Raw genomic sequence first — 25,163 nt, forward strand, 5'->3', positions numbered from 1 at the left:
TGCATATTCTAACGTGCAATTGGACATAAGATATGTAGTGGAAATTTTGAATTGTGCAATGGAAGTCTCATATTAGTGCAGTAATTGTCCGATTTCGGGTTTTATAAGTATTTCTTGTGGTTACGTTAAACTGTAAATTTGTAACGTTTAGGAACACTTCGTTGAGATTTCACCAATTGACGGCGTTTTAATGAAATAATACTTCACTTGCTCTGGATAAATTAAAATTATTTTTAACATTTAAGTAAAAAAAGACAATTATATCATTATGTAGGTTGTATTTAATAGTTTTATGCCATTTTTTAACACCAGGGTGAACAATTGTTCATTATGGCGGCTTCCATGAATCAGAATGTGTTGTATGCTTTCTACTGATATATATGTATATTTTCATTTAAGATAATTAAGTTCGTGTGAAAATAAACTTATATAAGTAATTAATATGAGATGTTTTACTGAATTAAAGTTAAGAAGTGTAATCGTCGAGTTATAGTTTTACAGTGTAAAAAGAGATTACAAAATATTTTAACATGCGAACTAAAATATTATTTTTATTAAGAACGTTGACTATCCGAAACAGGATAGTTAGGTTACTGACAAACAATTTTATTCATTATCATAATTATTCCAGTTTATTATCAGGAGGACGACAAATCAAACAGTTTTTACCTCTTACCATGCCCAAACCTTCATTTTTCAATTCAGAAACTACAGAGGAAGAATGTTCAGAAGATCATTATGAATACGATTTCGAAGTACCACTCGAGGAAATGCATAGAACATTGTTATATGAAAATTGTCACGATAAAGTGATACTTGATATTTATGGTTCAAAGTCAATTGAAGTAAGTAGTAGTAATTTTTATTAATTTTTTAAATAATTGAAATATCTTATTTATACAAACTGGAATGCTTTTTCAGTAAAATTTCTCATTTGACACGAAAATACGAGTAAAATTGCAGTTCTGAATGACAACATTATGGGGACCTTAATAGGGCTGTAGACCATACCTGTATGAATAAAAATAGTCAAAGAAACCATATCTCCACCCTTTGTGAAACCCTTTACGAGATATTTGCCTCCAAATGTGGAACCCCCATGGTAGCAGTTCTGGTTGCCATCTTGATTGCGGATGTCATGGTTGCATGTGGTACTATGGGTGAGTTCTTTAATAGTGGTTGTTCCGCGTCGCCGCTACTACAGGCGTGCACTGCTGTTTGTAGTCATTTAGGAACAATGGTGAAAGAAAGAAAGATGGCAGCGCCTGCACTATCGATAGTATGGTGATGGAGGAATCTATAATTCTAAAATATGAGCTTTTAAAGGCAAAAGAAGGGTCTCAATTATAAAATTTAACCCTAAACTAAATTATTTGTTGAAAGAGCATTCAAAATAGCCACGAAAAAATTAGAATGCCAACTACCATTCGAAAAAAATTCGAAAAGACACTTACATCACCGCGTGCACTAACTTGTGCTTTCACAACTTCTAAATTTTCATTCATAAAACCACATAATGGACCTCAAAACGAAACTATCTGAGCCATGGAGAACGCCATTTTGCTTTCCACTATAAACTACTACTACAAACGGCCGTTTTTGCCATTCAACAGCGCACACTCCCACCGGAATTTAGGAATGCATTCCGCAGGAATTTTTAAACGGATGTCGCTCACACAGAGTTACGCAGAAGAATAAAAGAATGCACCCTATGTGCCATAACAGCGACCAGTGCTTATAACATAAACAGTAAATACATTAACTTCTACTGATCAAAAACATTTTTTACCTTGAACTAGTACAGTAGTCTTGCACTGAGATGTGAGTGACAGTAAACATCTCAGTGCATAGGTGGGGCCGGCCCCCACACCCCCAAAACCACCCACCCTTATACATAACATCAAGTATGATGTTATGTATAAGGGTGGATCAAATGAAAACAGAACAGTAGCCATTATTTTTTTTCAAATGTAATCTCCAAAATTACACAAGCACTTGTCCCACTGTTGCACCAAGCAGTGAATACCTCATTCGTAGAAAGAGTTTGGCTGAGATTGAAACCAGTTTTGAACAGTGTCCATGACTTCACTGTCTGATTGAAAACATTGATCCCGCAATGCTTTTTTTAGTGGACCAAAGATGTGAAAGTCACATGGTAAAAGGTCGGGATTGTATGGTGGGTGGTGTTCCAACACACTCCACCAAAACTTCACAAGCATGCTCAGTGTGTGAGTGGCCGTATGTGGCCATGCATTGTCGTGGAGCAAAAGCACTCCAGAGGACAACATTCCTGGCCGCTTGGCTTTGATTGCTGCACACAAACGTTCCCAGGTACCGCATTGCTCTTCTTTAGTTACAAACATGATGCAGACTGATTGCCTGCTGGACGACACGCCTGGCTGATCACCAGCTCATACCACGTGGTTGCATGCGCTTACCAAGGGTGAGTCCATTCCTCAATAGGGTTTCTCCTCTTTCACCTCCTGCTCTACATCTACACAGTTTTGTTACTCTCACATACACATATACTGAATTATGACCACTGTTCCATTTTCATTTGATACACCCATATAGTTTTGGGGTGTGGGGGCCACTTAATATCACTTGTGTGGATTACTTGAAGCTTGCATAGTCATATGGGCTAGACAGAAACAAGGAAATGCTAATCTTGTCAGGAAAAACATAAAAAGTCTTATATTGAAAGTTACAATATAAGGATAGCTTAATAGCAGTGTGAAACACATTGTTCAAATATATTCAGGTAAGGTACGAATAGTCAAACACAGTGTCAGCAAAACATTGCTCAAATAGTTGAATGATGTAGTAATTGGGCTTTTCTTTATTCTTTATTGATAAATGTCATTAGAATATCTGACCACCATGCCAGACTGTCTGTTAAATGTTTTAGCCTTAAAAGTATAGGCTGTGACTTCTGATTGCACTGTGGAAGTAAGTTGATTTTGCAGGGTTACATCTCATTAAGGGTCACACATAGACCATTGGTCCATTGGTTCCTTTGACTTTATGTTCTTATGGGTATGGTCTACAGCTCTGTTAAGGTCCTGACTGTCATTCAGAGTTTTTATTGTGCCAAATTACCAGGGCTTGATTTGTGTATAAGCTAAATAAGCTGTAACTTATGTAAACTTGCATTATGAATATACAGTAGAGAGTCGAAAATCGGAATCAATTGGGGACTGGGGTTGTTCAGATTAGTGATTTGTTCCGATTACCAATTATGTACAAAAAATATTAACCTGTCCGATGTTCAAATTTTTCTCCGTTGCGTGTCGCTTTGTGTTGAATTTTTCTCCGTTGCGTGTCGCTTTGTGTTGAATTTTCGTCGATTTTAAGCCTAACGAAAATTTTTATAATAATAATTGAGGCTATCGTATCATTAAAAATTATTTCTTCATTTTGTACAAACAAAATAAATATATTGAAAAATATAAAAACATGAAAATTATACTTTAGAAGTAAATCTAGTATCAAAAACGTTCAATTCAGCACGACACAGTCTGACTGAAAATCGTTCCGATTACTGGGGTTTGGATTAACGACTCTCTACTGTACTCTATAGCTTAGGACCTCACATTTTTACATGTATCATTATGTGATGTAGGAGAAAGGCCTGTTATATGTTATAGCTTAGGGCAGGGGTCACCAACTTTTTCACAGCAGGCCATATAACAGAGAATAATGAGCGTGGGCTGTATAACCATTTTGTTCAAAACAGCACACTGAATACACAATAAATAAAGACAACCAGCATATTTATTTACCAATACACAAACACAATTGCTGTAGCAATTGCTTTCCTTAGAAACTTCATTGCAAGTAGTTATACAACAAGTGCTCCAATATCTAAAGTTACAAGAAGTCACTGAACTTTTTATTTCATTGATTTATCTAAAAATTTTATTACTGTCATATGCGAAAATCAGATTGGACTAATTTTGGCATTTTTACTTATACTTATTTTAAATTGTTTTCATAATAAGTTTATCTACAATCTATGATTATTCCATATAAATAATTAAATTTTAGCTCATTTATGGCACAGTGCAGCAACGGGCCAGATGAACTGACCCCATGGGCCATAGTTTGATGACCCCTGGTTTAGGGCTATAAGTCTTAAGTTCAGCCCTGGATATTACATAAATTTTATAACATTTTAATAGATTATTCAAAGAAAACAAAAATTTTTGTTAATTATCTAACACAACATTGTCTAACTACAAATCTAGCTCTTAGATAACTAAGAGCTAGATTTGTAGGCATGTATAGTTTTCTCCTTAACTCTTGAAGCTCAGAAAATATTTTCTATGTACCTGGAAACTAAATTGTTTTTATCCCTCAGGTTACATGGAGAACTTGAATAGCAAAACCAATCAAACAATTTATCTATTGGCTGATTTTGTTTTGAATGGGTAATGCCAATTTTGGCCAATTTCTAGTTTAAAGAGTTAATGCTATGGTGTTGAAACCTCAATTCAAACAATTTGGATCAAATTAAGGTTGTCCTATAATGCGTACCTTATATGAATCTTTAAAAATACAAATAAAATATGCATTCATGATGATTACTGCATATTTTGCAGATGTGATCATTTTCATTTATTTAGATATGTGCTTTATAAACTTTATAGCACTCATAGCTTTATAAACTTTATAAACACAAAATACATATATACATTTTTCTGTTATCTGTGCAATGAATTTTTTGTCCATGTACACTTAACATGAAAAATATCATTCCACTACCCAGTTTCTGATGAGTATGCAAAAATTTATATTTGAACTGTCTATAAAGCATTTTTATATTTTATACTTTCAGTTCAAATATGAAATGTTTTATATTTGAACTGAATGTAAAACTAAATTTAAATTTAACAATATTAAATTAATAAATATAACATTTACAATAATTTTAATCAAATTCAAACAATTAAGAATTTGGAAAATGAGAGATTTCCAAGTAACATGATCATTTATGGGACTCATTTCTTGTCATATGTACAGGGCTATAAAGAAAAATAAATTAACCCAGTCATTATACAAATTTTAGTGTATATTACTGGTAATTTTTTACATGCATATATATGCACATTTTTTATTATTATTAATTTAAACATGCATGAATCTAGTCCTTATTGATTACCAAATATTTTAATATCAAAATTATCATCGAAAAATTTTTTTATAGATAAGAACTGAAAACATGATTTAAATATGTGAATGATTAAATCTTTCTCATCTTTACAGAATGAATGTGATATTGCTTGAATACTTCTTTAAAGCTGAAGGATTCTAAAAAAAAAAAAAACTACATAATCCAAAATACATCTGATTCTCCTCAAGCCACATTTTCTTCTCTCTACATTCGGGCATATTTAACTTTTTTGATATATTAGAAATCAAAGATGATCATTGATTTTCAATATATCATAAAAATTTACGAAGTGTAACCTACTCCAAAAAGTTCATCCTGTTTAATTAAATGTAGTTTTATCAGAGATTATCCAAATTCATTAAAATAAATAATCTAAAATTCAATCAATTCATTTTATAGATAGATCTATAACACACAGTTAAAGATTTGTTAATTTATCCAGATCATTATACAGATCACATACTGTATAAATGTATGCTGTAAGAAATATCAGTTTTTATAGCATCATCAGCACAAATCATTCAAAACAGTTACTCTTACTATATTTTTTTTTCTCTTTTATCATGTTTTATCTTCAGGTTATCTTTTTAAATAAACTAAATTCATATAACAATTCAAGTTATGACAATAAATGACAATTATATCAGTAACAGATTCTTGCAATTGTCAAACTTTTAATAACTTATTTTCACTATACATCCACTAAAGTCGAATATTATTGGGCTAGAAATACAAATATATTATTAGACAATTTGGCAATAGAGGTAGGCGTTAGGTGCCATCTCTTTTTAAATTTAATAATTAAATAATTTAAATAATAATTTTAGAATTACTGGAAGAAAAGAATCGGCCCGAAGCGGGACTCAAACCTGCAACTCCTGCTTACCGTGCAGATGCTTTACCAGTTACATTACCCGGACCTTCAGCCTGATCTCATCTTTCAGCATATATAAGCTAACAATATAACCATCTATATATATATATATATATGCTGGAAGATGGGATCGGACCGAAGGTCCGGGTAGCGTAACTGGTAACGCATCTGCACGGTAAGCAGGAGTTGCGGGTTTGAGTCTCGTTTCAGGCCAATTCTTTTCTTCCGGTAATCCTAAAATTATTATTTAAATTATTTAATTATTAAATTTAAAAACAGATGGTGCCTAACGCCTACCTCTATTGCCAAATTGTCTAATAATTTATTTGTTTTTCTAGCCCGATAATATTTGGCTTTAGTGGATGTATAGCTTTAAAAACATATCGGGTATATTAAAGATGTTTGTTTATTATTTTCACTATATTATGTTTTGTAAAAATTGGCTTTTGATGAATATAGGTTTATCATCAAATAATATTTTTTAGCAATTTTATCTCAAATTTTAATAAGTTTCTTTTCACATCAATTGTAAGATCTGTTGACTGTAAAACAAATCCTGATTTTAGGATGTTAAAGTATGAAAAAATGGGCATTTTAGAATAAAGAGAATGTGATAACTTGGTTGCATTTTCTTATCATTGATAGTTTGGGTATTTAGTTGACATTGCATAGACAATATTCAGTTTTTAGAAGAGTTTCACAAATATGAAAATGTCATAAAATAAAAATAGAATGTGCATATGGTAGGTATATGATTATTAATATAATAACAAAAAATATATTAAAATATGCTAGTGCTTTCGGGATCTCTCTCATCCTCAGGCTACACTGTAGACTAGTATTTCTTAACCTTTTTAGTGATTGACATCCTCTTGAATCTCAAAATTGGTCTTGCACCCCCTTAGAAATTGTGTTTTGATATTTTTTGCATGAAATTACATTTATTGCAATATAATTTATCTATTGATAAATACATACATAAACATAAAAACAATATCTCACTCTTTATTACTAGGTTGTTGTTGCTTGTTCATAATATATTTGAAGGAGGGTTCCTTTTTTGAAAGTGCTTGTGTAAGTCATCACTTCCATTTAAGCAATTTCTAGCTTTTGTTTTTATATGCAGAAATGATTAAAATTCCATTTCACACAGGTAAATAGTGGCAAATTGCAGAAACAACTGGCTTAGTCTTTGCCAGGCAAATGTATGCATATTAGACTATTATCATCTAGCACTAGTAAACAAAAAGCATGAGTGAATAGATTGAATTTGTGACAAAATATCTAAATTTTTCTTTATGTATGGTTACCTTTATATGGCTTTCTCCAGAATAATAAATTGTAATTCTGTTAATTTTTGATGGAAAAAAAATAATTAAAAATCTTTGTATTAAAAATTGTTTTTACAATATTTATTTTTTTATTTGACTCTGATGTTTTGCAAATTTATCTTAATTTGAATTATAAATTTTAAAAGTTTCTGATAGTTATTTATTTTACAGCAGTATGCAAATGTTAGTCTATTAAAAATAAGTATATTTTACACTAATTATGATTTAAATGTACTAGTTTATAGTAATATATTTTTATAATACAGTGGACCTCCAAGTAACAGAATGCTTGTGTTATATTATTTTCATGCAACATCATTCCTTTGTTTTATATAATATTAAAAATTCATGTAACATAATATCTTATGCAATTGTGTAGTAACTGGAAAAGCATAAATGTGCATAAAAGTGAAAAGTTTTCTTATGTACTGTACAATGTTGCAAAATAAGGGATTTTCATCTTAAATTTACATTTTTTGAGGGTATTGTATATTTTTTTAATTGGTCATATTTATTATTTTAGTTTAATCTTTCTTTTTGTATTTTAATTAGGCCTACTTTTTCCAATATACTTTATATAAAGAAGATTATTATGACATTTTGAAAAGTTATATTTGTAGGTTGCTGAGCTAATTAATAATGTTACATAAGGGTCCACTGTATTTAATGAAAAATTGTTCATTTATAAATTTTATTTAAGTTTCTGTTCTATTTTTTTTTTTTATAGGAATTATTCAATCACCTTTTTCATCATCCCGATTCTATACCTTCTATATATCACATTAATCAAGCTGCTGTTACTTTAGGGGATATGAAAAAAATTGTAAGTTTCATAAATTTCAAAATGAGTGTGAAATTCAAGAAAGAAGTTTTAAATCATCCAAAATTTACCACATTATTGTCTTCTATCAATCAACAATATCATGATATACCTGTTAATATTTTACCCTTTGTTCTATTAGCATTAAGAAGAATTGGAATAGATATTAATGAACCAGTTATGCAAAATCTCTTGAGTGAAGCACAAAGAAATTATCACTTATTTCGTCTTCAAGCTCTCTCATGCTGTTCAGTTGCTATAGAAAATTTAGGGCATAAAAATGTAACTTTAATGTCACTTCTTGTTAATCATCTTGCAGATATTTCTAAAAATATCACAACTGAAGAAGAATTAAAATGCATTGCAATTTCTATTATTCATTTAAAGAAATTGCTCTCAGATTCATTTATTGAAGAATTTGCTAAAAAAGTAGAGGAAATAATGAAAATTGAAACATTATCAGCTGCTGTTATCATAAAGTGTCTTTTGGCCTTCTCGATATCACCTAATCAACATAAATACATAAATACAATGCAACTGTTAGTAGACTTATTGTGTGACAAAATATCAATGATGGATATTAGTCAATTGTCCATTATGCCAAAACTGGTGAAAAATGGACACTGTAATTTTGATAATTTGTCGAAAGTCATTCGAGATAGAGCAGTCCAATTATTACAAAATGATCTTTCTATACACAATCAAATTTTGATACTATATTGCTTATCATTATTTTGTAAAGTTGAAGAAAAGGAAAACATTGAAAAAAGACTATTTGACATGTTTGATACATTACCTTTAGAGGCATATAGTTCTATCTTTGCAGACAGTGTTATTAATCTTTCTGTAACAAATAAAAATTATTTAAACAAATTATGGGAGAAGTTTGCAGATAAAATTAAATTAGTTAAAGATCCATTTAAAATATGCCAGTATTATTTATTATTTAGGTATAAAGTTATGAATTATCAACATTATAAATTTGAAGAAATATATTCTAAATTTTGTAAACATTATTGTGATAATCCGGAATATTTAAATACAAGGAAATTCTGTGTTAGTATTGCATTTCTAATGTCTTGTAAAGAATTTCAAATTCCTCAAACAGTGTTTAATAAGTTGTTTGAGTTGAGCTCACAGTTCAGTGGACATGATATATTAATGCTATCAATTGCCTTACATCTAAATTCGTATGGAAAAAGAAATTCAATAATAATAGATGATCTTAAAGCAAAATTGAATGGTGTAATTATATCAAACTTGCCTAATGTAACTTTCAATAACTTGAATAAGTTAATTTCAGCTGAAAAACTCTTATATAGTGACTCAAACTTTTTATATACTATTGCAATTGAAGGATGTATGAATAAATATAATTCTTTTAAAAATAAATTTACTCCAAAATTTGTTTCATATGTATCACAAAATCTTGCTTATAGTCGTTACTTATTATCTGATGTCATCAATGCTATGGCCAAGTTAATATTAAAAAGTGATCATTGTTTTAGCTTTAAAGCTTTTAGTAATTTTATGCATTGTTGTTATACTGTTGGATATTGTCCTGAATTTGAAGACTTTTTAGATAAATCCAATGAATTATTGCTGAAATATAGGTAAGTCCAATGTTTGTAAAATTTAGTATTTTCTGACCTGTTGATATTAAATTTTGTCACATCAAATAGATAAATTTTTGATGTGCTAAAATTGCCAGTTTTCATATTTATATATCTGAGATCTGGGAGTTAATTGAGAAAAAATATTATAACAGCTAATTGTTAATTGTTGATACGTGGGAATGTCTATATGTAAACGAGTCTCATGGTGCAAATCTGACAACAAGTCAAATTCCCATCACCATAGCCAGCCCAGCAATGATACAAAGTGTCAACACTAGAAAACATTGGGTCACCTGATCAAATTCCCACACCAGATGGGGATATAACGGCTGCAAACCCGATCTATGGGGCATACATAATATAACAAAGTGGATATAGTTTGAAGAACTAATAAACAAAACCCTCGCCACTAGCCTTCACCTTCCATCTTGTCTCCGTTGGACTCTGTCTCCTAGAAGACTCCCTACTGACCTCAACCAGATCCATGATTGTCGTACTGACATTGTATGAACCGGATCAAGAACTATTGAGTTCTTTTCCTGAAGTATTGTACTTAAAATGATAGTTAGATAGATAGAATTGTACACACACGCTCTCTCTCTCTCGATCAATTGAGATATTAGCTTTAGTCAGTATATTTCAGGTTATTGTATCATATGCTTTCCTTTTTGTTTATTAAATTTATTGTTTAGTTAAACTGGCATTGATATCAATTGTTCAACCCGGTCACCCTATCAACTTACCCGTGGCTCTCTCCACTGGACATTAGCCCTCCTATTGAACGATAATTTCACATAATCGCGAGTTAGGACGAAAATACAACTATTCTAACTGGTGTGGGGAGAAACAGTCCTCCAGATCTAACAATCTTCAGACAACTATATTTAAACAGCCACCCAGTGACACTTGAGCGGTCTTCACCAGACTGATGTCGGGAAAAGGGTTTAGAGCATTACTCTGTAACCCCCGGCATCTCACATATATTGAATGCAGTAAAGAAATTGATTTTATTTACTAGTAATAGTATCTTTACAATTAATTATTTAATAGTGAATCTCATAATATTTTTACATATTGAAAATAAAGTTAATTTTAAAAAATATTTTTACATTTTTAATTCTATTTTTCCCAAAAACATTTTTATTTAATTATTTTTTAAATAAAATTTATAAAAATTAATAATAGTTTTTATTTAAATTTCAAAACTTAATAATTTTTTTTTTTTTAATTTTTAATTGAAAGTCATTTATATTTTCTATAGTGAAAATGGAGAAAATGGTCTTTTGATATTACACTCTGCTTCAGCTTTAGCTTTATTTCAACATTTGAAAAAAGAACTGATTCATAAAATTTTTAGTGTTTCATTTATGGATAAATTGGATGCAGAAATATCAGGTACTTTTTCCATGAAATTATTTTATCTTTTTAAACTATTGATGATTTTTTTTATTTTTCTATAGTTACATTATAGTTATAATTTAAAAGGAAGTTGATATATGTGATACGATCCAAAAGTTCGGGGACTGCAGTAATCTATGACAACAAAAGCATGTATTTGAAGTTACAGCGTATAAAAAGGATTCTACCAACCCACCTCTACGTGTTCAAGTTAATTTCACCCATGTCATGTGATTAAACCACAAGCGCTGCTGTTTTTTTCTGGAGCTAGTTACCTTTGTTCTGCAACGTAATAAAAGTGGAGTTTCAAGAACAACCTCCAACATTTCAACTTTGCCATGGTAGAATCACCATACACCTTTTCTTAGCAATTTTAAAGTCTCTGTAGGTGTTTTACCTAAATGCTGACAAAATTTAATATTGGAGGTTGTTCTTGAAACTCCACTTTTATTACATCGCAGAACAAAGGTAACTATCTCCGGAAAAAAACAGCAGCGCTCGCGGTTTAATCACATGACATGGGTGAAATTAACGTGAACACGTAGAGGTGGTTTGGTAGAATCCATTTCATACACTCTAACTTCAAATACATGCTTTTGTTGTCATAGATTACTGCAGTCCCTGAACTTTTGGATTATACCATGTATACACTAATATGTAACATAAAATTATTATCTGTCAAATTTTTTCTCTCTCATATTTTGTTGTTGTTTCTATTATTGTTATCATTAATTTACTTCTACACAATTGTGCATGAATTTTCTCTATACTTAATCTCTAAATTTTATGTATAAAATTCATCCTTAAATTCTAGTTTTAGTTTCAATTTTGTTATTTGATTTTATTTCTTAATGTTTTATTCTATTCAGTTTTTGTTTGCTGAAGATGGTTTGACTGTAGCAGTCATAACATTTCATTTTAATAAATGAACTTATTTCTTCTTTTACAAATGTAGTACTAAGATCTATAAATTTTCATGATTAATATTATTATTATTATTGAAGTTTTTTATTGCTTTTCTCATAGCATTATTTTTTACTATAGATTTTTTTTTATAATTGATATGGTTTCCTTCATTATAGATTGTTTTGCTAATAAATAGATAACTAAGTATGCCTAACCTTTAATTTACATAATTTTAGTTGTATACGGACAAAAAAAATGTGAAAGAATTTTAAATTATATCTAATATAGTTGTGGTTTAATACTGTATTTAATAATACCGTATTTAAAATATTCATTAGTATTTTATTTTAAAACTAGCTGTTACCCGCAACTTTGCCCATGCGGATTTTGCAAGCAAACGCCATTTATATTCAGCATTTCAACAACCATAGTAATTGTTATATAACACATACCACTGAGAATGACAAGAATTGCTGACAATCAAATGAACTGTTTTCAATTTGATCAATTTTCTGAAACCTTTACAATTGTTCTATGATCAAACCAACATGCAATAACAAATTCAAATTTAACTTGGTTCAAACATTTGGTTAAAAAATCAAAATATATAAAAATATTTATAACAATGTCTGAAATATTATCAATTTAATACACATAAGTACTCAATGAAAACTAAACGTAGTTGGAAACAAAAAATCACATCTAAAATAGCACAGTAGAAGCCATTCTTCAGGTTAAGCCTTAATCCTTTCCTTCTCCCCCATGGGGGAATTTCCAAAAATCCCTTCTTAGTGTGTGTTTTCATGACAAACCCTAACTGTGTACCAAATTTTTACCTCTTTAGGTTCAGCAGTTTGCTCTGGGCAATGATGAATCAATCACTCAGTCAGTCAGTCAGGACAAGTAATTTTATATATTAGATTAATTGCACTGACACTGGCTTAAACATTAATTTAGATTAATGTTTAAGTCAGTGCTAACTATTATGATGATGCAATCATATCAATTGTTATTTTCAAATTGCACGTTCAGAGATTTTGTGCTATGTTATGATTTATTACAGTTACTTTCTGAAGTTGATAAATAATTCTTGTTAGTTAATTTTTAAAAAGTCAAACATTTCCTAACCTTTGACAAAAAATATTTTGTCAAAGGTCAGATTTTCCACAATGTGAAAAGCAGTATTGAATTTCTGATCCTTTAAATAGTATTGCCAAACTTTTCTGCTTTAAGTAAAGAAGTACAAGTTAATAACAATTCATAGATAATTGTGTAGTCTTCTTGCATTACAATAAATAAAAATCAATCTGACACTAACAAAAGCCTAAATGTTCTTAATTTTGATACTGTGAGCCTTAAGACAAACTAGAATGAAATACATCTGATTATAAATTACCTAATAAAGAAAAAAGCAAAACTAAAGCAAATATACAAGTAAAATGACAAAGCCGTATTTGGGACAAGACTATGTCTTGGAGACTCACTGCTAAGCGGAATCACTTCGATGCTCATGGCAGATCTTGTTCTCATTCTCCAATCTTTGGTATTGCTGGTTTTGAGCATAATCTTTGAAACTTCGCCAGCCTTGACCACAGCCACAACCACGAGGTCATCCATGATGCATTTTCAGTGAAATTAACCTATCCAATTTTGAAATTTCTTTCCATTGCATGTCACCCGGGTTGAATTTTTGTTGATGCCTAACAAAAATTTCCTATTTTTGAAAAAGATAATCCTGGCTATCATCCAAAATTATTTTATTATTTTGCACAAATAATATATAATATTATAATATATATATATATATATATATTAATAAAATGTAAAAAGAAAACAAGTTATATTTCGAAAGTTAGTTGTAATATAAAATTATAACAACTATCACCATCTACTTTGAAAAATGTTCCGATGCTGAAATGAGATATCTCGGGTCAACCAGTCAAGATCAGCATGTGATGACCAGAGGTATGTCGGGAATAACACGGGACAAGTAAATGGGTTTTTTTTCAAACATTCATTTATCAAAACTCTATTTCTCATTTTGAATTTCCCAACACATGTGTTTGTCAAAATTCAATTTCCAACTTTCCAACAAGCAACACATGTGTAAATCTTGCACTACTGCCTGTTTGTAGAGTGTGTCACCATTTTGAATTTTATTTTGACTGGGTTCTCAATCCCCTGAGTATCTACAAGTCTGGTTTTTTTTATGCATGCATGATTTGGGCACTTAATACTTTGTGTCAAATTGCAACTTCTGACATGTACTCCATCATACCTCTAAGCTGGTAAGCCAGCAGGCAGTACGATTTTATAAAAAAGACATAGTCTTGTCAATAAGGTCAATAGTATCTTGAAGCAAATAGACTATTTAATATATTCATTTTTATTTATTTTTTTAGTAATAAATGATCAATCTAGTCTATTTGTATTAGTTGTTTCTCTAATTGGCATTATAAATGAACTCTTGGGTAATAATTTAAGTTAAAATTTACTAGAATAAACATGATGGCAAAATGAGATGGATTAGAACTTCTGTTCTTAAAAAATGCCAAAAAGAATTGAACTAACTCTGACAGAGGACATTTTCTATGAATAAAAAATATTTGTTGAATTCTACATTAGAATTTCATCTCTCATTTTTTTTTAAAATGTTACTTTTCTTCCCTAAAATAATCTATACTAAATTATAGCTGTACTTTATGCTCTATTGTATTTTACACAATGGGAAATATGGTAGGTTTTTATATATTAATAAATAAAACTATAGACTATTTTATACTTAGGCAAATTGGAAAAACGTTTGTTCAGTACTTCTGGAAGATAATTCTAATTTCAAGGGAGGTTTTACTACATGCTGTATCTCAAACTAGAATTATCCAGACAGACTATTGATTTTTCTATGTGTATTGCTGTATAGGGTGTGAATTGTGGTATCTTCAATAATACAATTAGATGGTAGTAAGTATTTTTTTTTTAAATGTTACAATTTTTATACAGAAGCATTCATAAACATAAAATAAATACAATTGGAACAAGAGATATACATGATTGTAAATAAAGCTGGCCATAGACTTTTGTGACTATTATAGGATCAAATATTGATTAAAAAAAATCATTGGTGACACAAATAATCAGAAGTTTTTAGAGCAATATATACAACAGGACACAGAATGCATGCATAATTGTAGACACTTCCATGGATATAGATAACTCAAAGGAAAGGTCTTTCAGAGAATTGTTTCTTGTTTAAACATTTTCATCAAAGTCAAGTATGTTTCAATACAGATAAGATTAAACTGTAATTCAGTTTATATAAACTGTATCAATTATGTATTAAATATTGAAAACTGAAATTATGCTGTAATATGTTAGTCCATCTCATACACCACATTCACAGACACTTAGACAACAACATTAGAATAGATTTCCAATATGTCCTGGATCATGGAGGGGTTCTTGGCAATGAGACTGCTGACTGTCTTGCCAAACAAGCTGCAAAGTCTTCAGTCACTAGTACTTTTAGTTACATTCCTATCTCATACATCAACAATCACATCAAGAAGCAAATCTTCATTCTCTGGCAAGACAGCTGGGATCATGACACCATTGATAGACTCGCCTACACTTTCATCTCCAAGGTTGACACTACTGCAATTTTTTGCCACTTTTACCTTAGTTACACTCTTACTCAGCTACATATAGGACATGACAACTTTAAGCAATACTTGCATAGATTTAACCTTGGGAACAATCCACAATACGATTGTGATATTCAGGAAGACCAAACACCACTTCACTTAGTTTTTTGCTGCAATAGGTACAATCACATTAAGGTTAGTTTAATGAGAGCTACTATTCTTGAAGGGTACAACTGGCCTTGCAATCTGCACCAACTCATTCACACACGTACAATGTTCCATCATCTACTCACATTCATATCCCTTAGTGGGGCTCTTGAGAGCACTCACTCTGGGAGCACGGATGGCAATTAGCTTTTCCTTGCTTTGTTTCAACTGTTCATATATAGCTGCCTTTGAACTTTGTATTTTAATTCTTATCTTCTGTTTTTTTTTTTTCAGTCTAAATTTGGTTAGTCCTAGTTCTAAGTTAGATTAGGGACTCTTAGCTTGGTTTCCGGTTAGGTTAAATTAGATTAAGGTTTGTTAGCTTTAGCTGTCTGGTTAAGTTGTCCTAGGTTATGGTAGGTTAGTTTAATTAGTGAGTAAGTTAACATTTAAAAAATAATAATAATAAAAGCTAAAAAAATAAATAAATAAATAAAAAATTTTTTGAGATCTTGCATATTTGTCTCTGTCGGTCCATTCGTCTCGTCTAGTTTGTCATTGTGTTCATTTGCTTTTCACGCTGTCTGTCTAGCTGTTAAGTAGTATTAAGCTTTGTGATCGCGTTCAATTATATTAGTTTTAAATAGATGTCTTCCTACTAACAGCCACTTGGCACTAACTTCTACACTTAGCTATTCATGGTGGCGTGGAATCATTGGTGCTTGCTACACTCAAGTTTTCTTTTAGACCCTTCTGGGGACTACAGCCTTGCAGCCTAAAAACTGCATGCCAACATCAAACATAGAGGGTACTGTAACCTTATGTATGCCATTCAGAGGGATCCTACCTTTCTCTACTGTCTATCTCCTCTCTCTACTCCTCCTCCCGTTTCCCTTACCCTCTTTTCTGCCGGCTAAACACTTTGTGTACAGCCAATGTCTTTCTTGCATGTATGTGTGTATGTATGTAATATGTTAGTACTTGAAAGCACACATTCTATGAATGCTTGTTGTACATTTCTGTAGGAAGAAATATCTGCCTAATTTGGAAGATAAAATGTAAAATATTTTATAATTACATTGCATTGTTTATAATTGTTATGTGGATTCTTAAACTTTATAACATAATTCTAAAAATATAATTTTCTTTGTCATTAATATTCCTTTGTAAATGGGCTGGTGCCTAATACAATAAAGATTGATATATTGCTTTATTTCAATCAATCAATTTATTTTTTTAATCTTTTTAGACATGCCTCTTAGTTATGTTTCAAAAGTACGCAAGTTGTTAATGAAACTTAACCGTGCAGTGTGTTTAGATAATCCAGAGGAAACTGTGCCATGGTTCCATGAAAAATATTGCTGGTATATTGCTGATAAAAGTATGACATAAATAGAGTAACTTTTTATTTAATTATTTACATATATTATAGAGTAACTAATTATTTACATATATTAGGTTTTAATAATTGATAATTTTATAAACTTTTCAGAATAATCTATAAATTTATTAAAATTTGATAAAGTATTGTTGATATCTTTTGAACAAATACTATTATAAAGAACTAAATAGTCATTATTGTGTGTAGGAAAATTTTAAATAATAAAAATGTAATTTATAGGGTGAATCTCACAGTTTTATCAGTCATATAAGTTTATTTATAGTTCAGTCTATGATGTGATTACTGTATTCACTCTCCATAGAGAGGTGTGAGGACCGAATTGAGTCGGTTCAAGTTTAAATTTTCATTATTTCAAATCCCCTCGGGAGATAACGATTGAGATTCGCGATAACGATCAAGCTTCAAAGGATGTACAGTCTTCCGCCGTCAAAACCGCTTCCCTCCTTCTCCGGATCCCACCTGAGTCATGGAACTCAAGTCACCACCCTCCATCGCAATTGGTGATCGTTACGGAAGGGACCGGGGGTATATAAAGGGGGAAGAGATCTAAGAAAGAGGTCGGAAGAAGGGGAACGACCCGCTGACCCGAGTCCTGTACGAAGGCCATTCCAGACGCCGGAGCCTCCGCCTCGAAGCCGATCCTGCCGCTCACCGCCAGGGAAGACGCTAGAAAAACCTTCAGCCGACTTGAAGAACCTTCTCGATCATAAGCGATAACCGAGAGGTATGAATCCCCTAACAATTGTGAGCTCTCTCTCTCCTGCGATTAGGGACGGAATGTGTCGCTTCGATGTACTCGATTCTCTGTTCTAATAAATCTTATCTGTGTTGTCCTGCTACTACGGATATTGCCGTTTTTCTTATCGACGACCCCACACTTCCTCCACTCGACCTGACAATTAAGTACCGATCCTGATAAAACGGGATATTGCGATAAATTTAGCCATCCTTGACAGTGGGGAGAGTCTTGTCGACCTGAACGCCGAGAAAAAGGAGGTACAACTCCGTCTTCGCCCCGGCGTTCCCACAAATTGGTTTTTCAGGAGTGGGGTTTGACTTTTTCGAACTATCGGTAAGAAAAACAAAAAAGCCATATCCGTACAACAAGGTCGATTTCAGTCGAGTTAGGGCCTTTCTTATAAGTACCAATCATGGAACCCAATCCTCAACCTGCGGCAGGGCCTGCTAATCCAGCGAATCCCGGACGACCCGACGAACCCCCTTATGTTCGGTGGTCTAGGCGGGATTATTCCATTGCTGCTCCGTATTCACAGGAGACCCGCAAGGCCCCCGTGTAACGGACTTTTTCGATTCTTTGGCAGATATTATGAAGGTTGCCGCATGGTCGAAAGCGCAAATGCTGGCAGTAGCGAAGTTAAAACTAGCGGGGATAGCCCGGGAATTCGTACGAAAGGATCGGCGAATCAAGGAAGTCGACGATTTCGACAAATTCAAGCGACTTATGCTCCAGCGCTTTGATCGAGTGCCTCTCACTTTTAGATTAAATAGATTTTATTCTTGCGTGCAACGAAGGGATGAAGATGTTCAACCATATGCCGCCCGATTGCAAGCGCTAGCGATAGAAATAGAAATCACGCCGGAACCCGGTGCGGATGCAGCGGAAACCGCTATCATCCAGAGAGTACAGAGAAAGGAATTGGACGAACGCCTAAAGGTCCAATTTTTAAACGGTATTACACCGAGTATAAAACAAAGGGTAATGAGTCATGTCCCAAAAACCTTCAATGAGGCCTTAGACGCCGCAATTAATGAAGAAACGATTGAAGAACTCACTGCGCGTTCACGCGGGAACCTGCGGACAATTAACCTGCGATCAACCGATCATCCCCCATTGAACGATTTAACGCAATTAACAAAGACACTGGAAGAACTTAAAAGTAGAATAGACGGGCTCACTCAAGGTATAACTCCACGCAATTATACGACCCCCTCGGGGAGACGAAACGATCGGGGAAGTTTTGCGAATCCCACCTATGTCAATCCCAACCGCAGACCCGACCGACCGAGCGACCAGAATCAACACCAGAACCGATATAATAACAATAACGACATAGGAAATGATAGAAATAGAGTTCGATTCAGATCCCAGTCTCCAGCAGAGGATCGAGATCGCTGGAGAGGCCAAGTGCAAAGTGTCAAAGGTCAACGACCTCGAATTAGACCTAAAAGAAATCCTATAGTTAAGTGGAACTGACGATATACTGATTCCTGCAGAACTTTTTCTCCCCTGTATACCAATTCGACAGGAGAGGAGAGCGACACGAAATGGAAAGGCAGGATCGGATTAACGAGAACCTCTTCCAGACCTAAACCTATCATTTTAGTTTACATTAATAATATTCCTGTGAAGATGCAAGTTGATCTCGGAGCTGAAGGCACGCTTATATCAACTAATCTAGCAAACAACTTGAAGGGTAAAGCGCCCGTTAAATTTGGTATCAAAAGGAAGATGGCAGGTTCACAGGGAAATTCTATTCCGACCATAGGCACAGCGGTTCCCATCTTTAAATTAAGGGGACACAAGTTCCCTCAGTTTTGGAGAATCGTTCGAGCAGAGATCACCTCTCCGTGTGACGGCATAATAGGGCGAGACATTCTTGAAACAGTGCGATTGAATCTCGATTTCCATAATAGCCAGGTGATTCTACCGGATGGAAAGGTCGTTCACTTTTGTTCACCTTCCAAACCCGTAAAACGGAAGATAAAAGGATCCAAGAGTCAAGAGAAACGTCCTCCCGAACCCAGGGCAAATACGAACGCTCCGAGCGCCTTTTACCAGGGACGCTATAGCACATCGGAAAAAGAAACGCCGAAGAAAGACGGCCCATAGGAAGATTAAGCGACCGAAAATACAGCGGAATGACGCTGACATGACCGTCGATCAATCGGAGGTATCACAAGGAGAAGACACATTAAGGACCACGCCACCACCTAGCGAACTACCCGACCCTTGGGATGAAACTATTCTGGCCTCCGTACTCCCTCCACTACCGAAAGAACCGTCGGAACCAGAAAGCGAAAGCGAGTTAGAGGAATCCGAGCTAGAAAGCGAAATGTGTGAAGCGGAAACGACTGGGGAACAAGAAATCATGCTCCCCATATGCCCTTCGAAAGTCGCGGCCCGGTGGAAGACCAACCATGGGTTATGCTTAGACGTAACCGCATCCCTCGATTAATTTTGCCCGCCACGAGTCGATCGTCCTCTCCTTAAACTTTAAATTGCCTATTGAAATTATCGATAACACTATAATCGCATGCGGAGCGTAGAAAAAGGTCGATCGAATTCTAGTAAACAACCCTTCTATATATATATATATATGTCAATCATAACCTATCTCCCCACCATTGGAGAACCATTACTCCCCAAAAGGAAACGGACGTTAATGCTAATACCCATATTTCCCTATTTTAGGGAGGGAAGAAGTTGACTCGGGAGAAGTGCCCTATCAAAGCGACCATAGTCTACTCCCTAGACACCTTGTCAACTCAATCAGCCTTAAATTCAGAGATAGAAGCCATAAAACAAAAAGGGACTAATTCATTTATTACAATACCTTTCATTTATTACGATACAGTTATTACGATCTCTTCTAAACGGGGCCTTAACCATAATATATATCCACCAATTCCCGGAAGGTTACGCGATGTTCGAACCTATACATCCGATTTCGCTATTTAAATATTATCCAGTGTAGTCAATCGCGGTAGCCCTAACTGTCAATTTAAGCATCTTTGCAAGTTGAGACTAAACATCCAGGTATCGCGCTATCTAGGGATAGCCAATCCTATATGCTATGGCAACATCACGACTTACTTACGTGTGAGACCACTTACTTCCCTATGTGGTCATTAGACTGCCCCATACAACGCGAGCCGCAGAAAAACTATGAATATTTACTATTTAGTAGCAAGGAAACCAAGGTCAAAGCCAAAGCAAAAGTTTGCAATAATTGTTAATCTCATTGAGGGTTCCTCCATAACCCCACTAACCCAAACAATTATCTATATATGTATATTTTTAGCACTTCTCGTATTCAGAGTTTATATCTTTCTAATTAACAATATTAAAGTTTCGTATATTCATAGGAATATCGGAAATTGTATTCGATTATAAAATTTTTACCTTTAGAAGTTTTGAATGTTAGCGTTCAGAGAAATGTTTATATTTTATTAGCTATAAGGCCGCGACTCCACTAGCCGTAAAAGGGCCGTAAAACTCCTCGCCGTAAAAGCTTTTAATCACGTGACCATGATATTTTACGCCTGAGCAGGTCGTAAAACCAACGTAAAAGCGAGTTGAGCAGTGTTCAACTTTCGAAGTGAATACGACCGTAAACTGGTACCATCCACCAATCAGAAGTCAGTTAAATCTAGGTCATCGTGACACGGTGCGAAAATGGCGGAAAACGAGATTTTGTGTACGTTCTCTCGTGGCTATTCTAGAAGATCTGGAAAGATTTATCGAAAACATCCAAAAGTATTCATGTATCTACGACAAGAGGTATCCCGATTATAATAATGGATGCCTAAAACACGCGATATGAACGGCCAAAGGAAAATCCTTCAATTTAGAGGAGTATATAATAAAAAAGCTAAGCTTATAAATGCTGTATATTATCTTAATAATATAATAATAAAAGTCAATATATGAAAGTAAAGATATTACTTTTACTATATTTGTAATTATAGTATAGAGAAAACTCGTAGAATATAATTATTGTCTTTATATTGATATATCACGTATACACCGTAATAGTACTGTCGCCGTAAAAAGCTTCGCTAGCCGGACCTCCACCGCAATCCGAGCGCAAACGCAAATAGGTCACGTGATTAAAAGCTTTTACGGCGAGGGGTTTTACGGCCCTTTTACGGCTAGTGGAGTCGCCTAGCCTATAATTCTCCGAGAGAGAGAGTAGTAAACCCCACTTTACCTATATGTTATCATACCTCTACCTATAACAATGAACTTAGTGCTATTACGTACATTTTAATCTTTATTTTTGGATACCAAGACAGTATCAGCTATCAGCCACGTTAACTTTACCATAATTCTATCAAGAACTTACCTGCGATTTTCGTCAACCATCACCATCTAATATCCAGTAGTATCCCATCAACGTACGAACCCACGAACAAACGAACAAAGAAAATAACGCACCCACGTGTTTCCTCAAACTACAACCTTTGTCTTCGACCTCCAGACCTCCAGCCAATCAACGGTGTTCGTCACTACTCATCAACAGGCATCCGTCCACAGACGTTGACGAATTACCATTGTATCAATCTGATACTACCAGACAACAGAACGACCCATTTTAACTCAGCCTATGTTTTGTATATCCTATTACTGTATCGCAATCAACTCTCTACCGCTTTATAATAGGTATCTATAAAATGAGTACGAATTATTTCTCCGCTATCCGAGAGAGAGTAACCTTCCATAAAAGCGAATGCCCGGACAGTAAATAAAATCAAACTTGTCCCGTTTAGGACCAAGTTCGATTTCAAAAGTCCGAGGCAGTGTGAGGACCGAATTGAGCTGGTCCGAGTTTAAATTTTCATTATTTCAAATCCCCTCGGGAGATAACGATCGAGATTCGTGATAACGATCAAGCTTCGAAGGATGTACAGTCTTCCGCCGTCAAAACCGCTTCCCTCCTTCTCCGGATCCCACCTGAGTCATGGAACTCAAGTCACCACCCTCCATCGCGATTGGTGATCGTTACGGAAGGGACCGGGGGTATATAAAGGGGGAAGAGATCTAAGAAAGAGGTCGGAAGAAGGGGAACGACCTGCTGACCCGAGTCCTGTACGAAGGCCATTCCAGACGCCGGAGCCTCCGCCTCGAAGCCGATCCTGCCGCTCACCGCCAGGGAAGACGCTAGAAGAACCTTCAGCCGACCCGAAGAACCTTCTCGATCATAAGCGATAACCGAGAGGTATGAATCCCCTAACAATTGTGAGCTCTCTCTCTCCTGCGATTAGGGACGGAATGTGTCGCTTCGATGTACTCGATTCTCTGTTCTAATAAATCTTATCTGTGTTGTCCTGCTACTACGGATATTGCCGTTTTTCTTATCGACGACCCCACACTTCCTCCACTCGACCTGACAATTAAGTACCGATCCTGATAAAACGGGATATCGCGATAAATTTAGCCATCCTTGACAGTGGGGAGGGTCTTGCCGACCTGAACGCCGAGAAAAAGGAGGTACAACTCCGTCTTCGCCCCGGTGTTCCCACAGAGGTGTCCAGATATAAATATTAGAACAGTTAATTTGTATAGCTGAAGTTCTTAAGGAAATTTTGTATATGAATTTAATATTCAGATGAATGTATTCTTGGACATGCATGAGGAAAATAAACTTTTTTGAAAACATGTATTATATATTTAAATTACAATTATTGCAGTTTGTGCTTTGATGAATAGGATTTATTTGTTAAATTAATGTTAATCACTTTGTTATCTTACTAGGAAACATATTATTCTATTAACAACAGATGTTAATAAAATTAAAAACTCTCTGAAAAATGATAGAACGTTATTTTCAAATGCTAAAATTTATTTTGGTGTTGAATAATTAATTTAGGCTCTATAGATATGAAATCTCTGTTGCTTAAAATTCCAGAAACTATTTTCCAAACTGTGCATTCAATGGCCCATGCTATATTTAAGTAAAAAGTCTAGTTCAAATTATTGATGATTAATATTTCAATAATTTAAAACTCAAACTTTTTATATTTATGCCTGATATAGTTTAATCTGTTAGTCTCTTATATTGAAAAACAATAACCAACCAATGTAATTTAGATATTAACTGAAAATACTTATATGTATAGAATTTTGAACTATTTACTTAGTCATTTGATTTCAAATAATAATTTTAATCTCATATAAAACATTTTCCTTGTTAAACATCTGTTTCTCTTAAATATGCTATCAATATGCAAAAACCTGATTTTATATATACGTCAAAAGTATATGAAAGTATTTCACATTAACAGTTTTTTAACAGATGTTATCACTTTATTTTGTTTGAATCAGAGGTTATTAAATGTAGATGAGTATCAAAGTCCTTTTATCAGATTTGATTTAGATTGATCTTTATTTTTTTTTATAACAATAATTTAATTTTTTTCATTGTGTAGATCTTAGAACTACAGGTATCCCTCATACAACACAGAGCACTTCTATAACACAGTTTGTAAATTGGGAAAATCCCCCATATAATACTGTTTCTGGTTTCACTTTAACACGGTTTGGGAAATCATCCATACAAAATTTCACAACTTTTAAGTGTAAACTTTCAGTTTGTTCTGTACCTTTTGTCAGGTTTATTTTAATAAAAATGGATAGTAGAATATTTTTATTCCTTGTCCTAGCTTTCCTATCAACCAGGTGTCATCATCATTGCTTTCATATTTTAGCTTTTAAGACCGTCGCTGTATTTTGTTTTTATAGATTAATCTTTGTATTTAGTAAAGTTTAAATAAACATTTTTAGGTAAGTGTTGTTAACCGTTTTATAACCATAGGTAAGTAATCATTAGTAAAAATGATAAAGAAATATAGTGATATCTTGGTACTCAAACTGTTCTTGACTTGAACAATTCAGTATTCAAATACAAATTATAGGGAAAAAAATCGCTTGGTACTCAACTGAACAAACACAACTCATTCAAACAAATTTTCCATTAGTAATATATTTTTCTTTTTATTTTGTCATCCATGAAAACTTTTATGATAAAAATTTTTTAAAAATGAAGACATTCCTGATATTTTTGATCAAGAAAGCTCAGAAGATGATGCACTTTGTAAAAAGAAAATGCCGTTA

The 25,163-nt window shown here is 33.4% G+C and overlaps 1 protein-coding gene across 1 annotated transcript in view; it reads left to right on the forward strand.

Moving 5' to 3' along the window:
* Positions 1 to 324: 324 nt before the first annotated feature.
* The window catches only part of LOC136980462 (FAST kinase domain-containing protein 1, mitochondrial-like), a 30,821-nt gene continuing 5,982 nt past the window's right edge, over positions 325 to 25,163 (forward strand). Inside the window, exons 1-4 of the mRNA XM_067276571.1 lie at positions 325 to 845; positions 8,106 to 9,811; positions 11,076 to 11,209; positions 17,156 to 17,287. Coding sequence (XP_067132672.1) covers positions 531 to 845; positions 8,106 to 9,811; positions 11,076 to 11,209; positions 17,156 to 17,287 — 2,287 coding nt within the window. The 5' untranslated portion in view covers positions 325 to 530. The remainder of the gene's footprint in view (positions 846 to 8,105; positions 9,812 to 11,075; positions 11,210 to 17,155; positions 17,288 to 25,163) is intronic.

This window comes from Centruroides vittatus, unplaced genomic scaffold, assembly GCF_030686945.1.
Source record: "Centruroides vittatus isolate TY-2023 unplaced genomic scaffold, ASM3068694v2 contig_7, whole genome shotgun sequence".
Classification (NCBI taxonomy): domain Eukaryota; kingdom Metazoa; phylum Arthropoda; class Arachnida; order Scorpiones; family Buthidae; genus Centruroides; species Centruroides vittatus.